At 37.1% G+C, this 21,345-nt stretch overlaps 1 protein-coding gene across 5 annotated transcripts in view; it reads left to right on the top strand.

Annotated features, from left to right (window-relative positions):
* PLCB4 (phospholipase C beta 4) overlaps positions 1–21,345 on the top strand; it is a 203,252-nt gene that overhangs the window by 154,403 nt on the left and 27,504 nt on the right. For all 5 annotated transcript variants that reach the window (XM_050709677.1, XM_035552931.2, XM_035552924.2 and 2 more), the window contains 8 exons: positions 1,025–1,076; positions 3,374–3,476; positions 5,727–5,891; positions 8,664–8,868; positions 13,746–13,834; positions 14,398–14,548; positions 17,308–17,357; positions 17,479–17,544. In XM_050709677.1, the coding sequence (XP_050565634.1) occupies positions 1,025–1,076; positions 3,374–3,476; positions 5,727–5,891; positions 8,664–8,868; positions 13,746–13,834; positions 14,398–14,548; positions 17,308–17,357; positions 17,479–17,544 (881 nt within the window). The remainder of the gene's footprint in view (positions 1–1,024; positions 1,077–3,373; positions 3,477–5,726; positions 5,892–8,663; positions 8,869–13,745; positions 13,835–14,397; positions 14,549–17,307; positions 17,358–17,478; positions 17,545–21,345) is intronic.

Here is a 21,345-nt window from a genome sequence, read left to right as displayed (position 1 = left end):
CACATTGTTCTCAGCCCCTTTGTATTGCAGAGTAAGAGTGTTAATTTTGTAATTGGGAATGAACAACTTTCCTCTGTTAGTCTTCCATGTTCCAACAGTGCTGGCAAGCTGAAGAACAGTTGAGGAAATAGAAGCTAAGGCTGTCCAGTAGAATAAATAATACCTCATATGAGCATATGAGAATCTTGTATTTTGTGTAACAGAGAATATATAGAAGAAATTTTGTTCCCTTTAATAAGTAGTGTCTATGAGCAAAAGAAGACCTTCGTTATTGCTAAACAAGGATGTTGTATTCCAGTGTAATTTGAAGACTGCAGGAAAACATATCATGAAGTTTGGGAGAGGGTTTCAGTTTACTCTTCTGTCTTTATAGACAAATGCCATAATAATGCACCGAATAAAACTCAGGTGCCTTAAAAGTTGAAACTAAGCAATGCTGCTGTGATATCTGTGATTTCTTTTTGTGGCACGTTATTCAATTAAACCCTTAGAAAAAGTGCAATATTCATCTCGCCTTCTTTAAGACATCAGGATACAGGCATCTTCATCAGAGGTGGTTCTGTATGGTCACTGTAGAGAAATACACAATTCCAGAATGTTTGCTTTAGATGTCTATCTTAGAACAAAATTAATTTCACTGTTAAAAGTGTCTGTTATTTAAAGTGATTCTAGATCACTAGCATGAATAGAGAAATCTGTACTCTAAATGCCAAAAATTAGATGACTAAAATCCTATCCCAGGTACTTAACACAACCACTGGCTATGTTTGAATTCAGGGAGAAGCTGTTTTCTAAGCACAGCTTGTGCTTCAGCTTGGTTGATAAAGCTGTTATAAATGTGAAGAAACCTGAAGTTTTCATATTGCTTCCTTTTGGTTTGTAGGTCTGTATTTTATATGCATTAAATTTAATTTTCATTTAAACTGATTATTCTGGACACGCAGTCTTATTTTCTTCTCTAAAAAGGATTGTTCATGATCTGCATTATTCAGGAAGAAAGAGTAATATTCTTCTCTTTTGACAGATTTAGCAATGCAGTTGAATCAAGGAAAATTTGAATATAATGGATCATGCGGGTGAGTGATGTGATTTAAACTGTTGTCACTGTGTATCAGAATTCTTTACTGTGGCTTTAATAAAATTCTGTCACTATTAATTATATGTTAAAAAAGAAAAATGGGATGCTAAGTGAGGAGTAGAAATTAACAGAATTCAGGGAAATGAGTATGCTTTTTAATGATGCCCAGTTTTTAAAGATGAGATAGAAGAAGCTTTGTGTACAAATTATGAAGATGATCAGGAATACCATTCACGGGTACTTAAATCCATCTTCAGCTTCTGTTTTCAATTTTTTTTTCAAAAATATGACTCAGAATGAAGATTCATTGCAAGTTCACAGAAAAGCCAAATTTCCCTGGAATAAATTGAGGTTTGTTGTTGGTTGGGTTTGGTTTTTAGCCTGTACTTTGTGTGGATAGCAGATTTCACAGAAAACGGTGTTTCATCTCTAGGTTCTTGCTCATTATTTTTGCATGAAAAGGGGTTCTAAAGCGATGTTGATAGATTTTTTTGGATGCTGAGTTTATACCTTAATAGGATAGATTGATCTTTAATATCAAGAGAAGGGAAAAAGTTTGAGGAATTGTAGGAAATGACAGTCCAGAAACACATTAAAGTCTGCAAACTCATCCTGGAGAAGAAACATCTCTTTTACTCACAGAAGTCTTATTCAGAAGGAAAATCTGAGTAGATGGAGCTTGGTAAAAATTCTTCTTCTGCAGAATGGTCAGCATAGTACTTCGCCTCTCCATGCCTTCTTTTCAAATGTGAACTCTTCCGATAGACGCTGTTGGGTTTCTCAAAAGTGCAATCTCTGGTCATGTCAGGCAAAATAACAAAAACAGAAGAAAACAAAATTCTTTATGCCAGAATATGGTTCCTTTTTTATTTGATTCATTAGCCTAGTAGAAGAGCAACTATGTACTTCTGGCAAATTCTCTGAGACAGGCTTCATTATCCACTAAATTTCTTGGATCTTGTGTGAGTCTTCTGGTATTACAGTAATATAGTGGTAATAGTAATATAGTGGTAATATTTTGTAAATGTGGTGCTGTTTCATCACAGAGAGAAAACACTCAGGGCAATGAAAATTAGAAATTACATTTCCTTCAGTCTGTTATCCTTTTTTTTCTCTGATTTACAGTTTTCATGCTGGTGAAATGAGAGCATGAACATTTTTTATTTCAGCAGGCCTGAAGTCTAGGCTTAGCATGTTTCAGATAGTTCCCTTCTGCCCATAGTCTACTTTAAATCAGTAAAATATTATGAAATTACACACATTTTTAATGGGAGAATAGTAAGCAATATTACTTTCCTAAACAGAAACCATGTTATGAAAAATAGGAGAAAATGCATTGAGAGTCTGTCTTTCAGAGTTTTTCTAGCATTTTTTAAGTTATTCCTGAATCCTGTGTAGGACTTTATAACATTGTGTACCAGTGATTTGCTAGAGAGGCTATAATGTGGATTAAAAAAAACAAAAAACAACAAAAAAAAAAACCTAGCAACTGCTGTCTGTCAGGGCTACAGAATTAGCAAGATGACTCCAGTTACACATTTTCTTCCACCAGTGGAACAAAATTCCTGTCATATAGCGTAGCATTTTTGTGGATCAGCTACTGTTTTATTCTGATGGCAGAATCCTTGGCTTTTGATTCACCAGTGCACGTATTAGCTTCATTGATATGTTGATCCAGTGTATAGTCCTCAGGGATGTATTGTAAGTGTTATTATGGTAGTACCTTTCGTGCTACTATAATTAACAATCTGTCAGTACTAATATCAGCTGTTTTCCCCAAGGTTTTATAACCGAGATGAAAAAATTAGCTTCAAGCTGAAATTTATTGTATGAGTCTTGACTCTCTGGAAGTGCTTCATTTAAAAAAAAAATAATAATAATTTTTTTCAACTGTATTTTTCTGCATTTTTCTCTGTATTTTTCAAAAGCATTAAAGAAATAAAGTAAATGAGAGCATCTATTTTTTATTATATGATAACTCACTGTATTTTTAAAATGTGTTACTAAATTTTTTTGAACTGTCCTTTATTACATTACATTTAGTTTCCTCTTGAAATCCAGGATTGATTTAATCCCTCAGTAGCTGGTAATTCAAAATTAAGATTAACATTTATCTCTATTCTAGGTACGCAGTGTTATTTCCTCACACTTGCAGCTAGAATGAGTCTGTATTTCACAGTGCTGTAGGAGAGTTCATTGTTTAAAGCTAGAACATCCATTTCCACTTATTATGTAGTTAATACAAGTTCAGTTTCCACAAAAGAATAACTTTCTTCTTCTTTTTCTTGAAATAAGCTATCTACTTAAACCAGATTTCATGCGGCGACCAGATCGAACGTTTGACCCTTTCTCTGAAACTCCTGTAGATGGTGTAATTGCTGCAACATGTTCTGTACAGGTAAAACTGCTACAGACTTCTGTCATCTCAGGACATCCAAAATCACATTTAAATGTGAATAGAAATAGGATAGTTGCAAAAACTGTTTGGGTTGTCTGTATGTCCTCAGATTCTTTTTCTTTTTTTTTTGTTAGCTGTTGTTGTTTTTTGATTGCAAGTTAAGACATCTGTGTTTACTTGATCTGAATTGAACGTGATATAATTAGAAATGATTTGTTATTACACGTTATCACTGAATGTTAAGCCCCCTCATGCTCTTCTTGATTTACATCAGAAACGAGTAAATGAGTGGAGTTCATTTCTGTGGATAATATGAAACTGTACAAACTTCACTCCTCACCACAGGGCAAGGAGGAATATGGGCATATGTGGACAGGATATTTTCAAAATAAGTAGAGAAAAGTGGCTCCTGTGATTGAGGTCATTACTTTAGACTCATCTATGACTAGCAAAGTCCATAAATCTTCTGTTGTGGTTCCAAAACATGGCTAGGCATCGCATTTTGGTAATTGTTTGTAAATCCTGTTTTCTGACTTGACACTTGGCTCTCTTTGCTCAAATACCCTATGTGCAGCTTAACAAAAGTTTGGCTTTCAGTTGTCTCTTTCTGTGTGTAGCATAGAGATCTCAAAGTCTCTCTGAACGAGGATTCATTGTGCATTGTAGAGAATTAAGTTTCATTTGCACCTCCAGAAGAATAAAAACTTAAAAATTAAAACAAAATTTAAAGGCAGTACAATCTCTCCAAGGAGGAAGTGGGATCTGGCGGTGAGAACATAGTGCTACAAAACACTAGAGATGGTTCTTAGATCACTTATTTTGTCACTTGTTTTTCTTGAGTGACTAAAACTTGTGTATAATTCCATGCTTCTTCCCTGAACCCGTAAGAATGGAATAATAATGTCAACCAATTCATTCAAGAATTGTGGAGGAAAAATATAAAAGGTTTAGTTTGCAATGATTACTGTTTGGTGCCTACTCTGAGTTGGGGCTTTGCTGAAGAATGCTGTACACATTTGATACATGGGAAGATACAGTCCTTACAGAGGAGAATGTACTATCTTATTAAATAGAAAACACGCTCGGTGGATGTAAACAGCAGGAAGAGTGCACAGAAGAGAGAGAAAGAGATGGATCAGGGTTATATAAGGAGTCCATCTTCTGCTGCATAGTCTTTTGATTCTGAATTTTATTTGTACTGCAGTGATAGCTAGAAGCCCTGACAAAGAGCAGGACTCCCCTTGTAGATGCATACTGTTATTTAAAAATAAAAAAACTGTAAGAGTAGACCAAAGCCAGTGCTGGTGCCCCACAGCCACAACATTTTTCAGGTTTGTTATCCAGAGTGTTCCCTGGAAGAATGTTAGATCATGAAAAGAAAAGAATGTCTCAAATGAGCTTAGATCTGCAAAATTGCGTTTCAATGATTTTCTTCCCTCCTTGATCTTAGTAATGAAAACATTAGCTGTATTTTTAAGTAATAGATCATCTTGGTGGAATATAAATTTGCCCTGGAGTAATCACCTGCTGTGACTAGATTAATCTTGACTTGAAGTAAAATCACAGCAAATCTTTATATACATAGCAATACAGAGGAGTCATGCTTGGTGTTTTGTTTGTTTGTTTGCTTGCTTTTTAAGCATCATGCATTTCCCAGACAAAGAATATGGAATTAGATTGACATGTGATTTCTATAAAACCTGCACCAAAGAGAAAGAAGAGCAACAGGTTCCTTTTACATCTTTGTAGATGAGACACATAATAGATTCTGAACAGAAAAGTTTAAAGCATGTTTTGAGAGCAGTTGCAAAATAGTAGTGCCCAATGTGCTTGTTTCATTCAGCATATTTTGTTAAAATTTTGAATGCCTCTGTAGACAGCAGCTAATTGGGCTCTTGTGTTATAACTTGTTTATAACTTTTAATACCATAACATAGTGACTGAAGTAATTTTTTGTCACATTTCACATTTATAGAGTTTACTCTGTAAGTTCATATCAGAGAACTAAAATGAAAATTAAGGTTATATTCAAGGTCTTATCATAATTTTTCCAAGTAAGTGCAATTTTAGCAGTAATTATACCATTTTCATATGATTAAAAACATATCTGTTCTGTATAAAGCTTTTGTCAGAGTGCCTTCACTAAATAAAAAATTATCCATATTTCCAGTATTCATGTTGTGCTGTGTACATTGTATTGTTGATATTCTCTGTACTGCTTTTCCTAACTCTTCTGTTATTATGTTGCAGGTAATATCTGGTCAGTTTTTATCAGACAAAAAAATTGGTACGTATGTAGAAGTGGATATGTATGGTTTACCCACGGACACAATACGTAAAGAATTTCGAACACGCATGGTGATGAACAATGGTCTGAACCCTGTTTACAATGAAGAATCATTTGTATTTCGAAAGGTAGGATATTTGGAAAGTACGGTTTGTCGTTGCCAGCCCTTTTGCACATGAGCATCCTTGCTCACTTGAGCTACCTTTCCCTGCTTCAGTCTGACTGCTCACATGAATAAGTGCTGCTCCCATGAAAAAGGGTTTGTAGGGTTTCTGTTTACTACAGTAAACAATCTAAAGCTGAAAGAAGCTTTCAAGAGATTTTTTTTTTTAATTTTGTGTTGTTTTGCTTTTCTAATGGATAACCTCTGTAGCTGTCACATGATTTTTTGTTTCTGTTTGGCTTTTCCCTCCCCTTTGCTTCCTCTTCCCACTCGGAGGTAGCCACCTCCATCGTGGCCATGCCTGTGTTCAAGGTATGCAGTCTGCTCAGAATGAGCCCCCGCTGGTGGACACCATCATTCCTTGGAGATTTCTTCTTCCCTGCCCTGGCAGTGGCTGCTATCTTGCACTGTTCCTTCAGCCCAGAGGGCAGGTGAGATGCTGCATCCAAAGCTAAGGTCAATGTTGTTACATGGAAAAGTTGGAAGGGTGCTGTGTTCCTCAGATGTGTTGCCAGCTCCCTCCTCCATGTGCATTATGTACCTTTTTTTTTCCTCAATAACAAAAGAAAAACAAACCTTTTTTTCTTAGTATGGGGGATTTAAAAAGAGAGATCAGTTGTTATTGCCCATGTTCAGTTTTTATCTCTCAGTCTTTATATATATGACACACACATATATATTTTTTGTCAGCTGGAGTTTCATCCAGACTACATGTGTTAGCAGTGCTGTCTTTGAGAGTGTCTGTTTTGCTTACACCTGTTTTGTTGTCATGCAGAATTGTTGCTCTTTTATTCCAAAGTGACAGACTTTGCCGCGTGGTGATACCACTTTACTCTTGGGTATACGACACACATCATCTGCTTTCTAAACAGTATAACTATTTTTAATAGAAATGTAATTAATGCAAGAGACTCTTCTGGACTCAGATATTTTCTGAAATGAATGTGAATTCAAGCGCTTTACCCTGTGTATGAGAAGGCCCAGGGAAAGTGCTTAAGCACATGACAGGCAACCATGCTGCCCATGGCTTGCTAGCCATATGGCCAGCATCTGCTGCTTTCCAATTTGTCAAATCAAAAGGCCCATAAAGTACAGGGTGCACTCAGCTTCATTGTAAAAGCAGGGAACTTGTATATCATGACATGAATATGATGGCTGATGCTAATATTCCTTGGACTTTCTGCTCTACTCTGCAATAAACAATTACATGGTCATACATTCTCTCAAGTAACTCATACTGTAAGCCAAGAGATTATTTTTCTTCATCCCAGGTCATTATTGTATCAAGCTCAGCACTGTAATCAAAACATATATGTTTTGTTGACCAAGGCAGATGAATAGCGTAAGCACAGCAGGAACAGTTCTTCTGATTGAAGGAAATGAAAATGTGAGGTGCACAGTGCTAAAATGTCATGAGGGTGGGAATGCCTTCGAGGATACCCTAGAACAAATGAATAGAGAGGGAACTATAACCCTCTCAGTCCCCACTCCTGCTCCCTAGTCAGTCTCTGAGCCCATCAAGTAACGAAAGATGTACTCATCTGTGGCCTGTAGAGGAGAGATCTTACCTGACCTATTTGGGTTACAATGTTCTCCTTAAGCTGATGTTCAATCCTACACAGTTGTTCTCAGGTAACATGTTCGATTGTTCTTCTGTCATGTTTTGTTGTTTTTAATTAAAATAAAGCTTCAGTCATTCTAATCAAGTTCTGTGTTGTCACTCTGTTGTGTAAGGGGAAATGTGGGTCAGTCCTGGTGGTAACCTGTGCTGTGAGTGAGTAGTTATCACTCATCCTGAGCAATAGAGCAGGACATCTATGAATAGCTCAGGTGGGTTCAGAAACCAAAAGCATACTTTATTTTGTGGCTTCTAAAACCTAAAGTTAAAGTGTTAGGGGGAAAGTCCAAGGCTGATGGTAGATGCAATTTACTTAGGTCTTTTGTACCATAAGCATCAGTGAATAGAACTGGGTAGGGAAAGATTGGGAAAACCTTTCCCAGCATACAGTCAAGGCAGACTGACACAGAGGCTGCACATCTTGGTTAGTCTGTCTCCTCCTTGCTGCTCCACACAGAGGCAGCATCTTTGTTCTTGGGAAGGAAGGGAATTTTTTGCTATTCTTTTGGTCACTCAAGGTGAGAGCTGACAGATGCAGATAGCTGGCAGCATTCCTGCCCACCATGCATACCTTTCATGTTGTGACTACCCACTTTGGCTGGCAGCGCACCATTTCAGCAGGTCTTTCACCCTGTCTTGTCCTCTGTCTGCTTCTCCACTCTGCAGAACCCAAAGTTCAGCATACATCCCCATTAGCTTGTGCTTGCATTCCTTCCATTCTTAATTGCCCTTTTGGATACATCCCAAATCCAGTCTTCGGGTCACAATTCCTCCTGATTCAGTGTTATCTACTCTTCAGTTGCCATGGTATCTGCCATTTCCCAAATAGTATTTACCTGCCTGTTATTGATGTCACCAGTAACGTAAAATAAATACGCAAAATATTTAGCTAGTGTAAGTGTAAGAATGGATAATTCTGAAATTACCTATTATTTATGGTGAAAAAAAAATCTAGGAAAGGGAATCTGAAAGTATGTGATTTGCAAGGACTGATGTTATCTTTCAGTGATGAGTCTGTTTCTAGCATACAAAGTGAATGAGCAGATTGCTTCAAACATGGGAGGTGGGGAGGGTGCTACTGTATTAGTCATTAAATTTCTTCATTTTATGGCTTTCCAGGTTATTCTTCCTGATCTGGCTGTCCTGAGAATAGCAGTGTATGATGACAATAATAAGTTGATTGGTCAGAGGATCCTGCCTCTGGATGGTCTGCAAGCAGGTTACAGACACATTTCACTTCGGAATGAAGGCAACAAACCACTCTCTCTTCCAACGGTTTTCTGCAACATTGTGCTTAAAACATATGTGCCTGATGGTTTTGGAGGTGAGATAAACCTGTACCTCCGTGTACTGTAAATCTTGTGTTGTTGTGGAAGTGCTGAAGTACTGTGGTGTCAGTATACCAGCCAGGAGTAGACATGCAATACTGGAAAGATGAGGTTTCTGCTGGAAAGATGCCGTGGAAACCTCATGTCTTCAGTTTAGAAACCAGGTTTCAGACCAAGTAAATCGGTGTTAATGGTAACGAAATGTGTCCTGTTAAATTACAAAAAATTATGGGACATAAACTAATGCTAGAGTTTGTTTTCTGTTTGTTAATACTAGGAAGGCTTTATTTTTATTTTTTTCTGATATATAGGTTTGCAAGGGTGAAATGTGTTTAAGCTATAGTGTTTGTCCTATAGGTCTAGACATGTACTCTATCAAACAAAGCCACTTTGGTAGTCCTGAGAATATTGGTGTATTGTTGTTAAAAATGGACAGTGAAAGAACTTAGTGTCTGAAAACATTCTGCGTTTTTCTTTCCCAAGTTTATATGTTTTTAGCATGTTGTAATTATATTTGGATTTTCAGGGAAGTTGTTTTTAATCTGAGCCATTTCCATGATCAGTTTGGCAGGGCTATCATCATTTATACTGAGCAGTGGCAAATTGCCATGTCTGGATACGAGCAAGCAGCTGAGAATAATCATTACACCACTTAAATCTGTGTAATGTGTAAGTTCACGCTCAGGGTGTACCTCTGGGAATTGTGTTCTTCACTGCAGATGAAATTCACTTGTGTATTAGACAATATGTAAACTACTTAAAACTGTAAACTAGAAATTATATTAAATGTTTGTGCTCTGATTCTGCAGCAAAATGAAGCTCAACTTGAAGTTGATTGGTGAGACATTGTTAATAAAAAAAATATTTTGCTTTTTGCAAAAACAATATCAAATTTGGTATCTATGCAAAGAATTCTTGGTGGCTTTTCCGTAGTACAAATTGGAGAAAGAGAAGATTTACCTAGTACATTAGATAATGTATCTAAAAGACTGTTTGCTGGTATTTATCCAGACTTTAAAAAATAAACAGGCCTAGACCTCAATAACAATAATTCCATGGAAGAAATATTTACAGAAGCATTTATATAGGTCACATGTGAAACCCTGACTGTTGCAAGTCAGCTGGAGTTTTGCCACAGGTCTTGGAGCTCTGCCATGCCTTTATGCAGCATATTTCATCAACAGTATTTAACTTCAGGGACTCTGAAGACAAATGTAAGCTTCTGCTTAAGCTTGAGATCCTCAAGGCTGTAATTGGATCATGAATCTAAGGAACACATTTAAGCATGTGCTTTAATTTTTTTCTGAACTTAAGGACAGAAAAGTTGCCAGTAGATGACTCAGCTAAAATATTTCCTAAACTAGGGACATGCTTCTGATTTGGGATTGACATTTTTCTGAATGATACCACCCTTTTTTTAAGAGTAGAATTTAAACTTAGAGGACTTTAGTATGGTTCAAGTGGCTGAGTGTGCTGGTTGTATAGTAAGAAAGTATTATTGTTTTTTAAGCACATTATGCAAATTCGTAAATGAAAGAATTGCTTTTCATATAGAATTTGAACAATTTGGTTTAGAATTTGCAAATTGTGTGCAGCTCAGTACTGGTTGATCTACTGCATTGTCACAATTACTACAGGTGGTTTATCTGGCAGACTTGAGGACTTAGAAAAATATTACAACCCCTAAGTATAATTATAATTACAATGAAGTGCTGCTAGAGTGAGAAAACTGGATGTCATGTCTTGCTGTAGTGTTGGGAAAAACAGGCTCCATATTAATATGAACTAAATGAGTTCACTTATTCTTCTCTCCCTTCCCCAGATAGCTTTGATGTGCCTCATCTATTTTTCTCATCGATATAGAGCAAGCTGATGAACAACTGTGAAATAACTTTTGACGCTCATGTGGAATCATTAATATTCTCCTGGCATGTGTTTTTAAGTACCTATCATCTGCAGTGCACCTCTTATTGTTTTATGAGCTATCATTAGGATCTCCATGATTGTTTTAGCAAACCTGTAGGAAGGTATAACTTGATTCAATAGCTGCCTGCTTTCTTTTGATTTTTTAACTTGTATGAGTAGGATTTAAAAACTTGTACTGAATAATAACTCATCATTAATCTATTATAGTTCTTAAAAGATGCATAATTTTATTTTTTGTACAGTTTACTTATTTGTGTGTGTGGTTTATCTGCATCAGCTACTCTGTCCAAATAAAACAAAACACTGGTGCAAATTAATGCAGATGAAGGAGCATTCTCCAAAGAGAAGCTTCTGTAGTAGAAATTTGTACATCACTAATCATGGCTGCTTAGGTTAGTGGTTAGAGTCCTCTGTAATGTACTCTTCCCATGATTTTCCCCCTTCTATATTTAATAGGGATTCTTTTATAGAATGCTATTCCCTACCCCAACTTTACCTCACTGAGGAAAGAGAAACGTAAACAGAGGACAAATGACAGTGTGAAAAGCAGTGATGAGTCACATCCCACTTGTAGAAATGCTGAGCCATTGGTGTAGTGCTCATATGGTTAGTAATACAATGCACAAAGGTCTCATTCTCCCAAACATGTTAGTCATTTTTACCTTGAAGCTGATGATAATCAGCTTCTATTTTCAAATGACGCATCGTGTTAGCAGGGTAGTCCTGGGTTTTCATTGAAGAGTAAGTGCCAAGGACAAAAATACATGGTTACTAAGTTAGGCAAGAGGGAAGCACTCAGTTCTACGCTACCATTGGTATGGTCCTAAGGCCATGGGTATGGCTGAAAATAAATTCTTTGTTTTTGTGTATATAAAGTACAGTTTCTGAAGACATAGTTGGGTCACCAGTTACTGGAAGCAACCTATTTGGGAAAATAAAGGGAGCCGTCAAGATTAATGCTGCCTATTTAATACAACTTTTGTGGGAATGGCAGCCCAGTCTGTGCTATTTTGCTTGAGAAATGCATCCAGTGACTTCAAAGGAGTTCACAGACAACTTAGGTTGAAAAAGAGATTATATAGTGCAGCCCCCCATTGGAACAAGATAGAAACTTCCTCCTGAAGCTTTTGATGGGTTGGATGTTTATTACAGACATAGTCAGTGGGCTGGCTTCTCTGTCTCACATTGCTGTAAGCTAATTTGGAAAATAGCCAAAAATATGACATGGAACATGGACAACATTCAAATAATGAAAACTGTGAGTGTCAGAACTGTCACTGCAGAAATAATTGTCTATTATGCTAGTGAGTCCATTTAAAATGTAAGGGTACAAAAACATTTATCTTTTACTTGTAAGCAGCTGAAAATAGGGCTCAGCAGCATTCTGCAAAGAAAAAAAAAGATTCCTTGCAAGTGAGTCACCTTCCTTGGTCTCCCTAATGGTCATGACAAAAAGCCTGAGTTAATTAAATGACAACATTTTGTAATGAATGATGAGTCGGGCTGCAGCAGTTAAACTTCCTTTCCTAAGTTACTGCTCTGACAAGGGAGGCTTATTAACTGAGACCAGTGACCCTTTTGTCCATAATACTGAAGTTAAAGTGTCAGAAGGATCATCAAAACAGATCGCTGCTGTGGTCTCTGAATGTGTTCGTATTGTAGATAGTGAACCAGTGTAATTTGTAAAATCATTTCTTGCTGCGGAGGGCCTCCTTTGTCATTTGTGAATTCTTTGACTGTTTTGAAATTAGTCATGGAAAAAAGATTATTCAGTATGCAGGTAAAGATTTGTGTTTCTTTGTCTTCCCGTGGACCTATGCTTACAGCTTTATCACTGTATATGGAAAAAGCATTCTTTAATCTATATGGTTAAACTTACACAGTGCAATTCTTAATTTTAGCTTTATATATTTCTGTCACACTCCAGCAGGGGCTGGTGGGCTGAACACATAACATATTTGCCCCTACTCCTGGCCCAAATTCTGGTGTCATGCCAGTTGTGCACTGACTTCAGTGGCGGTGTCCAATTTTATTGGGAAGAGCTAAGGTTGTGGTTCAGGTAGTTGGTGTGCCAATGGCCAAAATGATCACAGCGCTGTACTCTGTAGACTCATTCACACAGCAGGTTGGAAGAAACGATGCCAGCACCTAGTACAGCCTTCACTCTGGCGTGAAATCCTGGAGGAACCAACCTCAGATCCTCACTGTCTACTGGGGAGCAGAGAGTGGAAAAGGGTTACTGAATACGAGGAAACAAGGGAGATCATTACTTTTTCCTGGAGCTTGTCTTTAATACTAACTGCTTTAGCAGAAGAGCCTGATAGTGTCCGTTACTGAGTAGAGCTACAATACCACTAGCAGTACTGTGGCATGGGCCAGATTCAAATATTGGTCATTAACGGTTCACAGAAAAGCCATTTCACAGCCTTCCATGTTGCAAGTGTGAAGCATCACAAAGGCGAGTGAGACTGGATTTATCTGATCACTTTAAACAACCCAAATGAAATTGCTGTTTAGCTTTGTGCTTGAACTAGGAGATATAACGGAGCATCTTCTACAATTCCCTGCAATCCCACGTCAGTCAGCACCCCCTCAAATAACCAAGGGGCGAAGTTGTTAGTACTGTGTCACTCAGGACATCCCATTCTGGTGTCAAATTCTAGTGACATCAGCCGTGAGGAACTTAAAGTAACTATGCTCTGCTCTCCAAAATAAACCACCTGGATTAATGTCACTCCCTTGGCACTTCATAAACTGATTCATGTTCCTGATGTGTTCAGGTGCTCTGGTGATGAGTGCTTTCAGTCCAGGCAAATTCACTGTAGAAATCTGGGGTGTTGTTGCAAGCCATGGCTGATATAACAGTAGTAGAATGAAGGTCTTATAAAAGATGAATTTCTAACTGCCTCTGAAGGTGATAAAAAGTTGATTATTTTTTTTTTTACAGATATTGTGGATGCTTTGTCGGATCCAAAGAAATTTTTGTCTATAACAGAAAAAAGAGCAGACCAAATGAGAGCTATGGGCATTGAAACCGTAAGTAGAACTTAATGACAAACAGCCCATTTATGTTCATATTATGAAAGTTTTTTTTATAATAGAGGATGTAAAATGTAGGTTGTGAAAAGATCACCGTCAGTTGGTCAGTTGTCTGTGAGTTTAGTTCTTTGATTTTTGGATTGCTGCTTTTTTGTGTTTTGTTTGTTATTTGTTTTTAAGTAAACTGGACCTTTTCCCATGGATGCATATTACCTTACCATTTCTCATCTGCAAATGTAAGCCTCTTTGGCCTGCTCTGAATAACACTGGCCTGTGCTAACACGCACTGAAATCCTGTTCACTGTTTAACTTTCCACAGGCCATGATAACACATCCTATAGAAGTGAAAGTTTTGAGAAGTGAGGAAAGAGCCATATTTTAGTTCATAGCCGTTTAAAATAGGTTACAAATACTTTATTGAGTATAGTGTTATTTGAAAATATGTTGCAACGTTCCTAATTATGTATAAAGCAAACAAGTTCAGAAATCTCCTGTACCCCAACTCTTGTACTGCAGGTAAGACAGCAATTAATTTGTTACAATGTTCATGTTTCTTCCAGAGTGATATAGCTGATGTACCAAATGACACGTCAAAGAATGATAGAAGAGGAAAAGCCAATAATGCCAAAGCAAATGTGACTCCTCAGAGTAGCTCTGAGCTTCGACCAAGTACCACGGCAGGCTTTGGATCTGGGACTGATGCTAAGAAAGGTAAACAAAAATCAGGGGCCTCTCCATCAGCTCTGATGTGGTTCAGAAAGTCACAGAGTACTTAATACTCATTTTTGGTTTTGCAGGTCTATTTATTCTTACCCTTTAGAAAATAACTTCTGCTATTGGTAGTGGTCTTGGTCTATTTGCAAATAAATTTCATGTATTACCAAAAAGGCTGCACAAATCCAATATAGCTTTATTTTACTTAGTGACCTCTTTGTGTAGCTGTATGCCCACTGCTAATAGTAGCAACCTACGTGACTCTGGGAGAAGTTTACCAAAGGTTTACTAGAGCCACACCAACGGGAATGACTGTTTTCTGGCACACTCCACAAGAACTCCTCTGCTTTCTTTTTTCCCTCCACAAATCCCTTGGCAGAGTTGCAGATTTAAGTAATTAAAGGTATTTAGAATTCATCGGATTCTGTTGAGATTTCCCCACAATTAGGAATGTTTTCATTGTGTGGTTTTACTCTGAATAGTGATTATGGAAATGGTGTGTTTATTGTCAAAAATACCCATATTGAATGTGCTCATTTAGAAATGAATAAGTATTTTTTTCTCACTATACACTGTTCACTCTACAAAATCATCTTATAGAGTCAGATGGGATTATTTGTTTCTCATAGCTCATCACAGGTAATGAAGATTAAGTGAGAAAACAACTTGGTACAGCTGAATGGAACACAATAAATATTTCTGTTAATGGCCCTCAAGAATTAGCCTGATTCATTCTCTTTCATCCATCTTGGCCCAAAAGGATCAATAGGAATGCAAAGGAGTACTAACTGCTCTTGTTCTCAAACATAAGCAGACATAGCTGAATACAAACATGTGAAGGAATCTCTTGAGAAACAAGTTGTGATCTGTCCTGAGTCACTTTTGGCAATAGAACAGGTCATCTCTAGCACCTGAATGCTTTCAAAGTTCTTCAAACCAGATTATTTTATGCAGCAAGGTGTTTTAATATTTCATGTATCATCACCAAGATGCACAAACATTAGTTGTATTGAGCATTAATTGGGCATGAAATTTGCTGGGGTTGGCAACTAGTTCCTGGTTGTCATGGAATCAGATCTGGTGAACAAAGTAAATGAGTTGGCATTTTAAAATAAAAGCCTCAGGAAGTTTGTTTAGAATATGGCACACTTGGTGGTGCCCTGTTTAAGATTTGGTCTTAAACTGAGGTTTTGGTACTAGTGTGTTCTTGTTTGCAAGCAGTTTTTATTCATATTCTCTCATGTTAAAATGGAGCTGGTCATTTTTATACCTGACTAACAGGCCTTATTTTTGTATTACTTCTCTCTATGATCTTTTAAGATCTTAATAATTCTACCACTGTTACAATGTTTAATGCACCTCACCATTAGAAATTACATATCCAGCAAGAGAGGGTGTCTGAGGAAGGTTTTCAAATGAACAAGAATGTTGTTTTTTTTACGTTGTTCTCTATGTTACTTTCAGTAGTAGTTAGGTGATCTGCAATTTTGAAAACTTGAGCCTCTGTATTTATCTATGCTTAAGCCTGTTCCAGTCTCATTCACAAGACTAATGTTAATAGCATATAATTGAGCAAAATGTCATGCTTCTAAGAGAATCGAAAAATCTTGTTCCCTAAGGAGATTGCCCCAGTTCCCCTCCCCTCTTTTTTTTTTTTTTAACAGCATCTGGATTTTTCTCAGTTAAATTCACCTTAAAAGGCAGAAACTTCATTGCAAGTAAGGAGGAACCTTACTCTCCATGGGCACTATTAATAGCATTTAACCAAATACATTTGCAGTGTATTTAGGAACAATCTAATGTTTTTATGTAAAAACCCCTTCCCCCCCCCCCCCCCCCCCCCCCCCCAAATTACAGCTCTCATGGCATTGTATTGACATTTTTATTCATGGTTACATGTAGGATATGCTGAGTAGTTTAAAAAAAAAAAGTCATAATATGTTACAAAACATTCATGAAACCATAAAGATGAAATTAGATTTGTTCTTGTTTGCATTACAGTTCAGGAGATCAGAATATATTTTCATTCATCTAAGTAGTACATTAATTCTTGCATGATAGATTTGATTGTGGCATTGAATTTTCATTAGAATTTCTACTTACTGTGATTTTTTGTTTCTCCTCTTTTAATTCTCCTTTAGTCTTGGACCGTACTATTGTTCCTTTTCTAATAGCCTGATATTAACTAAAATGCAAAGTTTACCTCTGTTAACATACAGGCTGCAAATAAATTTTCACTCCCACAATTTTTGTGTTTTAAATTAAGAAGAATAAGTATATTTAACCTTAGTTAACTCTGTATGTAGTCATGCACAACCTTACCAAAGAAACATTCCCCCTGAAACGAGAAGTACCAGAGCAATCTTCAGCTATTTACCAAAATTCTGAAGTTTGCATAGTTCAACTTTAGTGTGTATAAATGGTTTGCTGTGTTTTCAGTAAAGGAGCTTTTCCAGTTTTTAGATTGCTGTGTCTTGACACTTCAGTGAAAAATTCTAAGAGATTAAAATACACTCACCAATTCCCTTTTTTCACAAGGCAATTGACTGAGCAGTGCATTTGAAAAGGAAATTAACTGTATCTTTGTTATGTCAATGAATAATTTTCTCATTAACCTGAGTTTTTTTATGGTGTAAAATAGTAATTAATTGCTAACTTAAATGTAGATTTCTGTGGTAAAACTCATATTGAAAAGTGTGATATACAGTAATATGCATGAAGGTTTTTTTAGATAAACCATACCAATATCTTCCTAGGTATAGACCTTATTGCTCAAGTGAAGATAGAAGATTTAAAGCAAATGAAGGTAAGCATGGGCACAGGCTTTTCAAGATGTGTTCCTAATTATTTGTTTTAAGTAGCCAGGTTTTTATCTGGCTGCAGTCAATATGACCACAGAAAAATTGATCCAACTTCTCTTTTTGTAGGCTTACATAAAGCATTTAAAGAAACAGCAGAAAGAGCTGAATGCCTTAAAGAAGAAGCATGCAAAGGTATGATCATGAAAAGCTCTCTGAGCAACACACTCTAATTGAAATAAGTTGCAGCACTCACTAGCATAGGCAGCTCCTAATTAAAATGAAAAGAAAAACTAAGGAACAGTATTTGGACCACCAAGAAAGGGCATATCTGTTTTAAGTGTACTGAAATATGCTCCAGTAAGTTAATTTTCCCTTTAGCAACCCTTTTTATGTCTCCCTGAGTTTTTGGTGTGCTTTTGTTTGACCCACTTAAGCATCCAAAGCTCACCTTTTCCAGATAATGATTTTACCTAGCTTCCTCTTGCATGACATATTGGCAGGCAGCTTGGAAGAAAGGCAGTAATGATGTGAGGGGGTGCTGCATCAAAGACAGAGGAGAAACTGCAAAATTGTCAAACAGAATTGGAATGTGTAAGTGAAAAAATGAGATGTGCTATTCCATCTCACATATATATTACCACTTTATAGTTAGCTTTTTGCTTGATACTGTTGGCAGTGATATCCCAAATACAACAGTGTCACAAATATACTTTACATTAGAAAATTATGGCCCATTTTCTCCTGCCCATTATCATTAGGAAACCATTAGTCTTGTTTCAAACAATGGCAAAACAAGTGAAGAAACTATTCTCAATTTTAGCAATGCATACAAATCCTTTCTGGCTTTTAGAGCAGTTACTCCTTTGTTCTCTTTGATTGCAGATTAAATTGCAAATCTGACCTAACGTAGTAATGTCTGGACATTTTTTAATATCACTCTTTGTGTTTCTTTTCATGACTGTTGTTTGGATATGGAGTACTATGTCTGTGCAATTAAGTATGAAGAAAATACTTTGAATAATCAACACTTTTTTGGGGCTCTTATTATTAAAAGCAGTATAAGAAAATAGTTAACTTTAACACCCCATACTGGCTGTGTGCAGAATGCAAATGAGTGATTTCTCCATTTTAGTGTTGTTTACAAAGCCGATGCTCATGAACAAGAGTGTGTCACCCATGTCAAAAGTAGCACTTCTGTCTCATAATGATGGACAGCTGTGATTATCTTACAAGTATGGGTTATTCTTACGTGAGTCATTGTGTCATGGGCAGCTTCTAGGCCTTCTTCTAGGCTTATCATTTTTAAACACTTACTTTCTCTTTCACTGGACAACATCCCAGTAGTCAGCTGTAGCAACTTCTTGCAAATGAAAATGGTACCATGGTTACGTAGGAAACAGCCATACTCAATGATATATATCCCTGATGTATGTGACCCACAGCAGTGTAAGGATATCTTAGCCAACACTGCGCTGGCTAATGTTAAAAAATTGATTCATTTGTTCAGGCTTGCACTTGCTTCCTCTAATCTGGGGGAAAAATTGCCAGCCACAATCTGAAGATGCTGTGCACTCAGAAGAGCTTTCAGTATTAGCTCAAGCACAGCTATTTTTGGTCTGAGCCAGCCTGTGTCCTGCTGCTTTCAAGTACAAGCTGAGTGAATACAAGTCTGTCCTAACAAGAAAGTGCCTGTCTAGAGCATGTCTTGCTAAAGACCTTGGAAAGGGCAACTTCTTGAATTTGGAGAAGAGAATCTGAGCAGAAAAGTATGACCATAGCAGCTCAGAGATGATCTTGGGAAAGTGCTTTGTGTACTCATCAGTGTGTTCTTAATGCATTTTATAAGCTGTGAGGGAGCAGGAGAGCTATGCAGTCAGTTATCCATGATCAATTAGAGAAAGCCTTTGTATTAAGCACATTGAACTTAGAAGTTGCAGGAGTAGGTTGGCTCTCATTTAACCATAGACACTCCTGAGGTCTGGAGGAATAAGAAAATACGAAAAAACCTGTTCATATTGTTTAAGGCAAAAAAAAAAAAAAAAAAAAAAGTCCAACCCTTCTCTGTCTAAAATTGGCTTTGTGGAAAATTCATTATGGAAAATTAATGCATGCAAGTGTGGAAGAGAGGGGTGGGAGAGGAAGGGGCTCTGATCAAAGCAGTGAAGCAGTGTCAGAGATAAACTGATAGCCCTGGGCAGAGGTAGCTGAGGAAATGGCAGCAGTAAGGGTCCTCATCACTGATAGCATCCACTCAGTGTAGAGAAGTATTAGCAGCTCTGCTGAAATGGTGGCAGGTGGAGGTTGGTTGCTCTGTAGGAAAACACACGTAGTATTGTCAGTCTCTGGTTTGTAAATGTGTAGGACAGTTACAGGCACCGCATTTCCAGATTAATTACCAGAATTACTTTTGTACCACCTACAGTACAGAATTGATGCCAAAGGTACAGGAAGGATGTAAAACTCTCCAGCACAGAAGGCCCAGTGGAAAATTTGTGTTTTTTTTTTGCGGAGTTGGGCTATGAACCCAGGGACTTCTGTGCAGCTTAGTCAATTAGGCATTTACAGGGCTTTTGAAAAGTGGCCCTGTCTGCCAGGTCTGTATGGAGTAATTCTGTGGTTATTTCAACTTCTCAGTATGATGAATATTGGAGGCACAATAATACAAGTGGTCACCTCATCCTCAGGAGACCTTGAAGAAAGGAGGTTTAAACAGTTCCTTTCAAAAGGTATTAATCCATTTATCCCTCTCCTGCACATCACAGGTCTGGCCAGTTTTGCACTCTGCATTCCTTAGAAATGCCTCCTCAAATTTCGAGTATGAATGGTCACTGACTTAAATAATTATAAATATTCTCTTAAAAATTAGTTAATAACAAAACCATAAAGTTTGGTCACCGTATGTAGGGTGTGTGTACAGGGTACAACAGTTGCAAGGAGCTATGCCATGTAGGAAAAACAGATTAATAGTAATATGTAGAGGGATGAGAGAATTTTATTATGCTGCCGGAGTGAAAATGGCTGAAACATTGAACTATTGAAAATAAAAAGAAAGATAGTATCAAAGAAGTACAAAGCCAAAGAGTATTGTATTCTGAAAAGCCTGGCACCAGTTAATTTTTATATAGGATGTTTGGGCAGCTGGAATTACAATCTTTATGGTTACTTTTTTCACTTTCATATGGGAAAAATGTGATATCTGGTCATGTCTGTCCGTATTCAAGAGGCATTTGGAAAATGCTCTTAAATAATACACTTTAACTTTTGGTTAGCCCTGTAGTGATCAGGCAGATGGACTTGATGATCTTGGTCGGTTTCTTCCAACTCCTCTTCTCTGATCTTCTCTGTTCTCCTGATAGAGCTCATAAAGTTGCAAAAAGATCACTGTTCTTAGTATCGTCATTACAACACAGACATTCTGTGACAGATAAAGTTAAATTTGCCCATTCCCTGATGTCAGATTTAGTGGCTTGCCAAAGAATGCAGAATTTTGGATTTCATGAAGTGTATGAATAGTGAAGAGTTGAGATTTCACTCAGGACAGAGTGATGTAAAGGGCGCATATTCAAAGCTCTGTAAAGGCAGAATGTTTTCAGAGAAATCCATAAGGATTGTAAGGGAATAATAGAGTAAGTAGAGATCGAGTAGAGATTAAAGGCAGAACAAACTGTAGTGAGTACTGGAGAGTGACAATGTTTCACAACAAGTCCTGTGATTCTATTAAGTTCACTCTCCCTTCTACAAGTCTCTCTGTTCTTACCCAGGCCACAAACTAAGCAGAGGATTGGGTTCAAAAACTGATTCAACAGCGCTGTTGCAGAACTCAACTGCTTCTTCTGAAGCAGAGAAGCTATACTGGCACACTGAAACTGAAATTGCCTCTTATACTACAATCCTTGTTTTGTTTGACATTTGAAAAATAGTGGCAAGTTTGTGTAATGATCACCATTTAAAAAATCCATATTAAGAATAACTTCATCTTGAATCTTAGGTTTA

This window comes from Cygnus atratus, chromosome 3 (genome assembly GCF_013377495.2).
Source record: "Cygnus atratus isolate AKBS03 ecotype Queensland, Australia chromosome 3, CAtr_DNAZoo_HiC_assembly, whole genome shotgun sequence".
Lineage (NCBI taxonomy): Eukaryota > Metazoa > Chordata > Aves > Anseriformes > Anatidae > Cygnus > Cygnus atratus.
The sequence above is the reverse complement of the archived record's forward strand: the minus strand, read 5'-3'. Positions and strand labels throughout refer to the sequence as shown.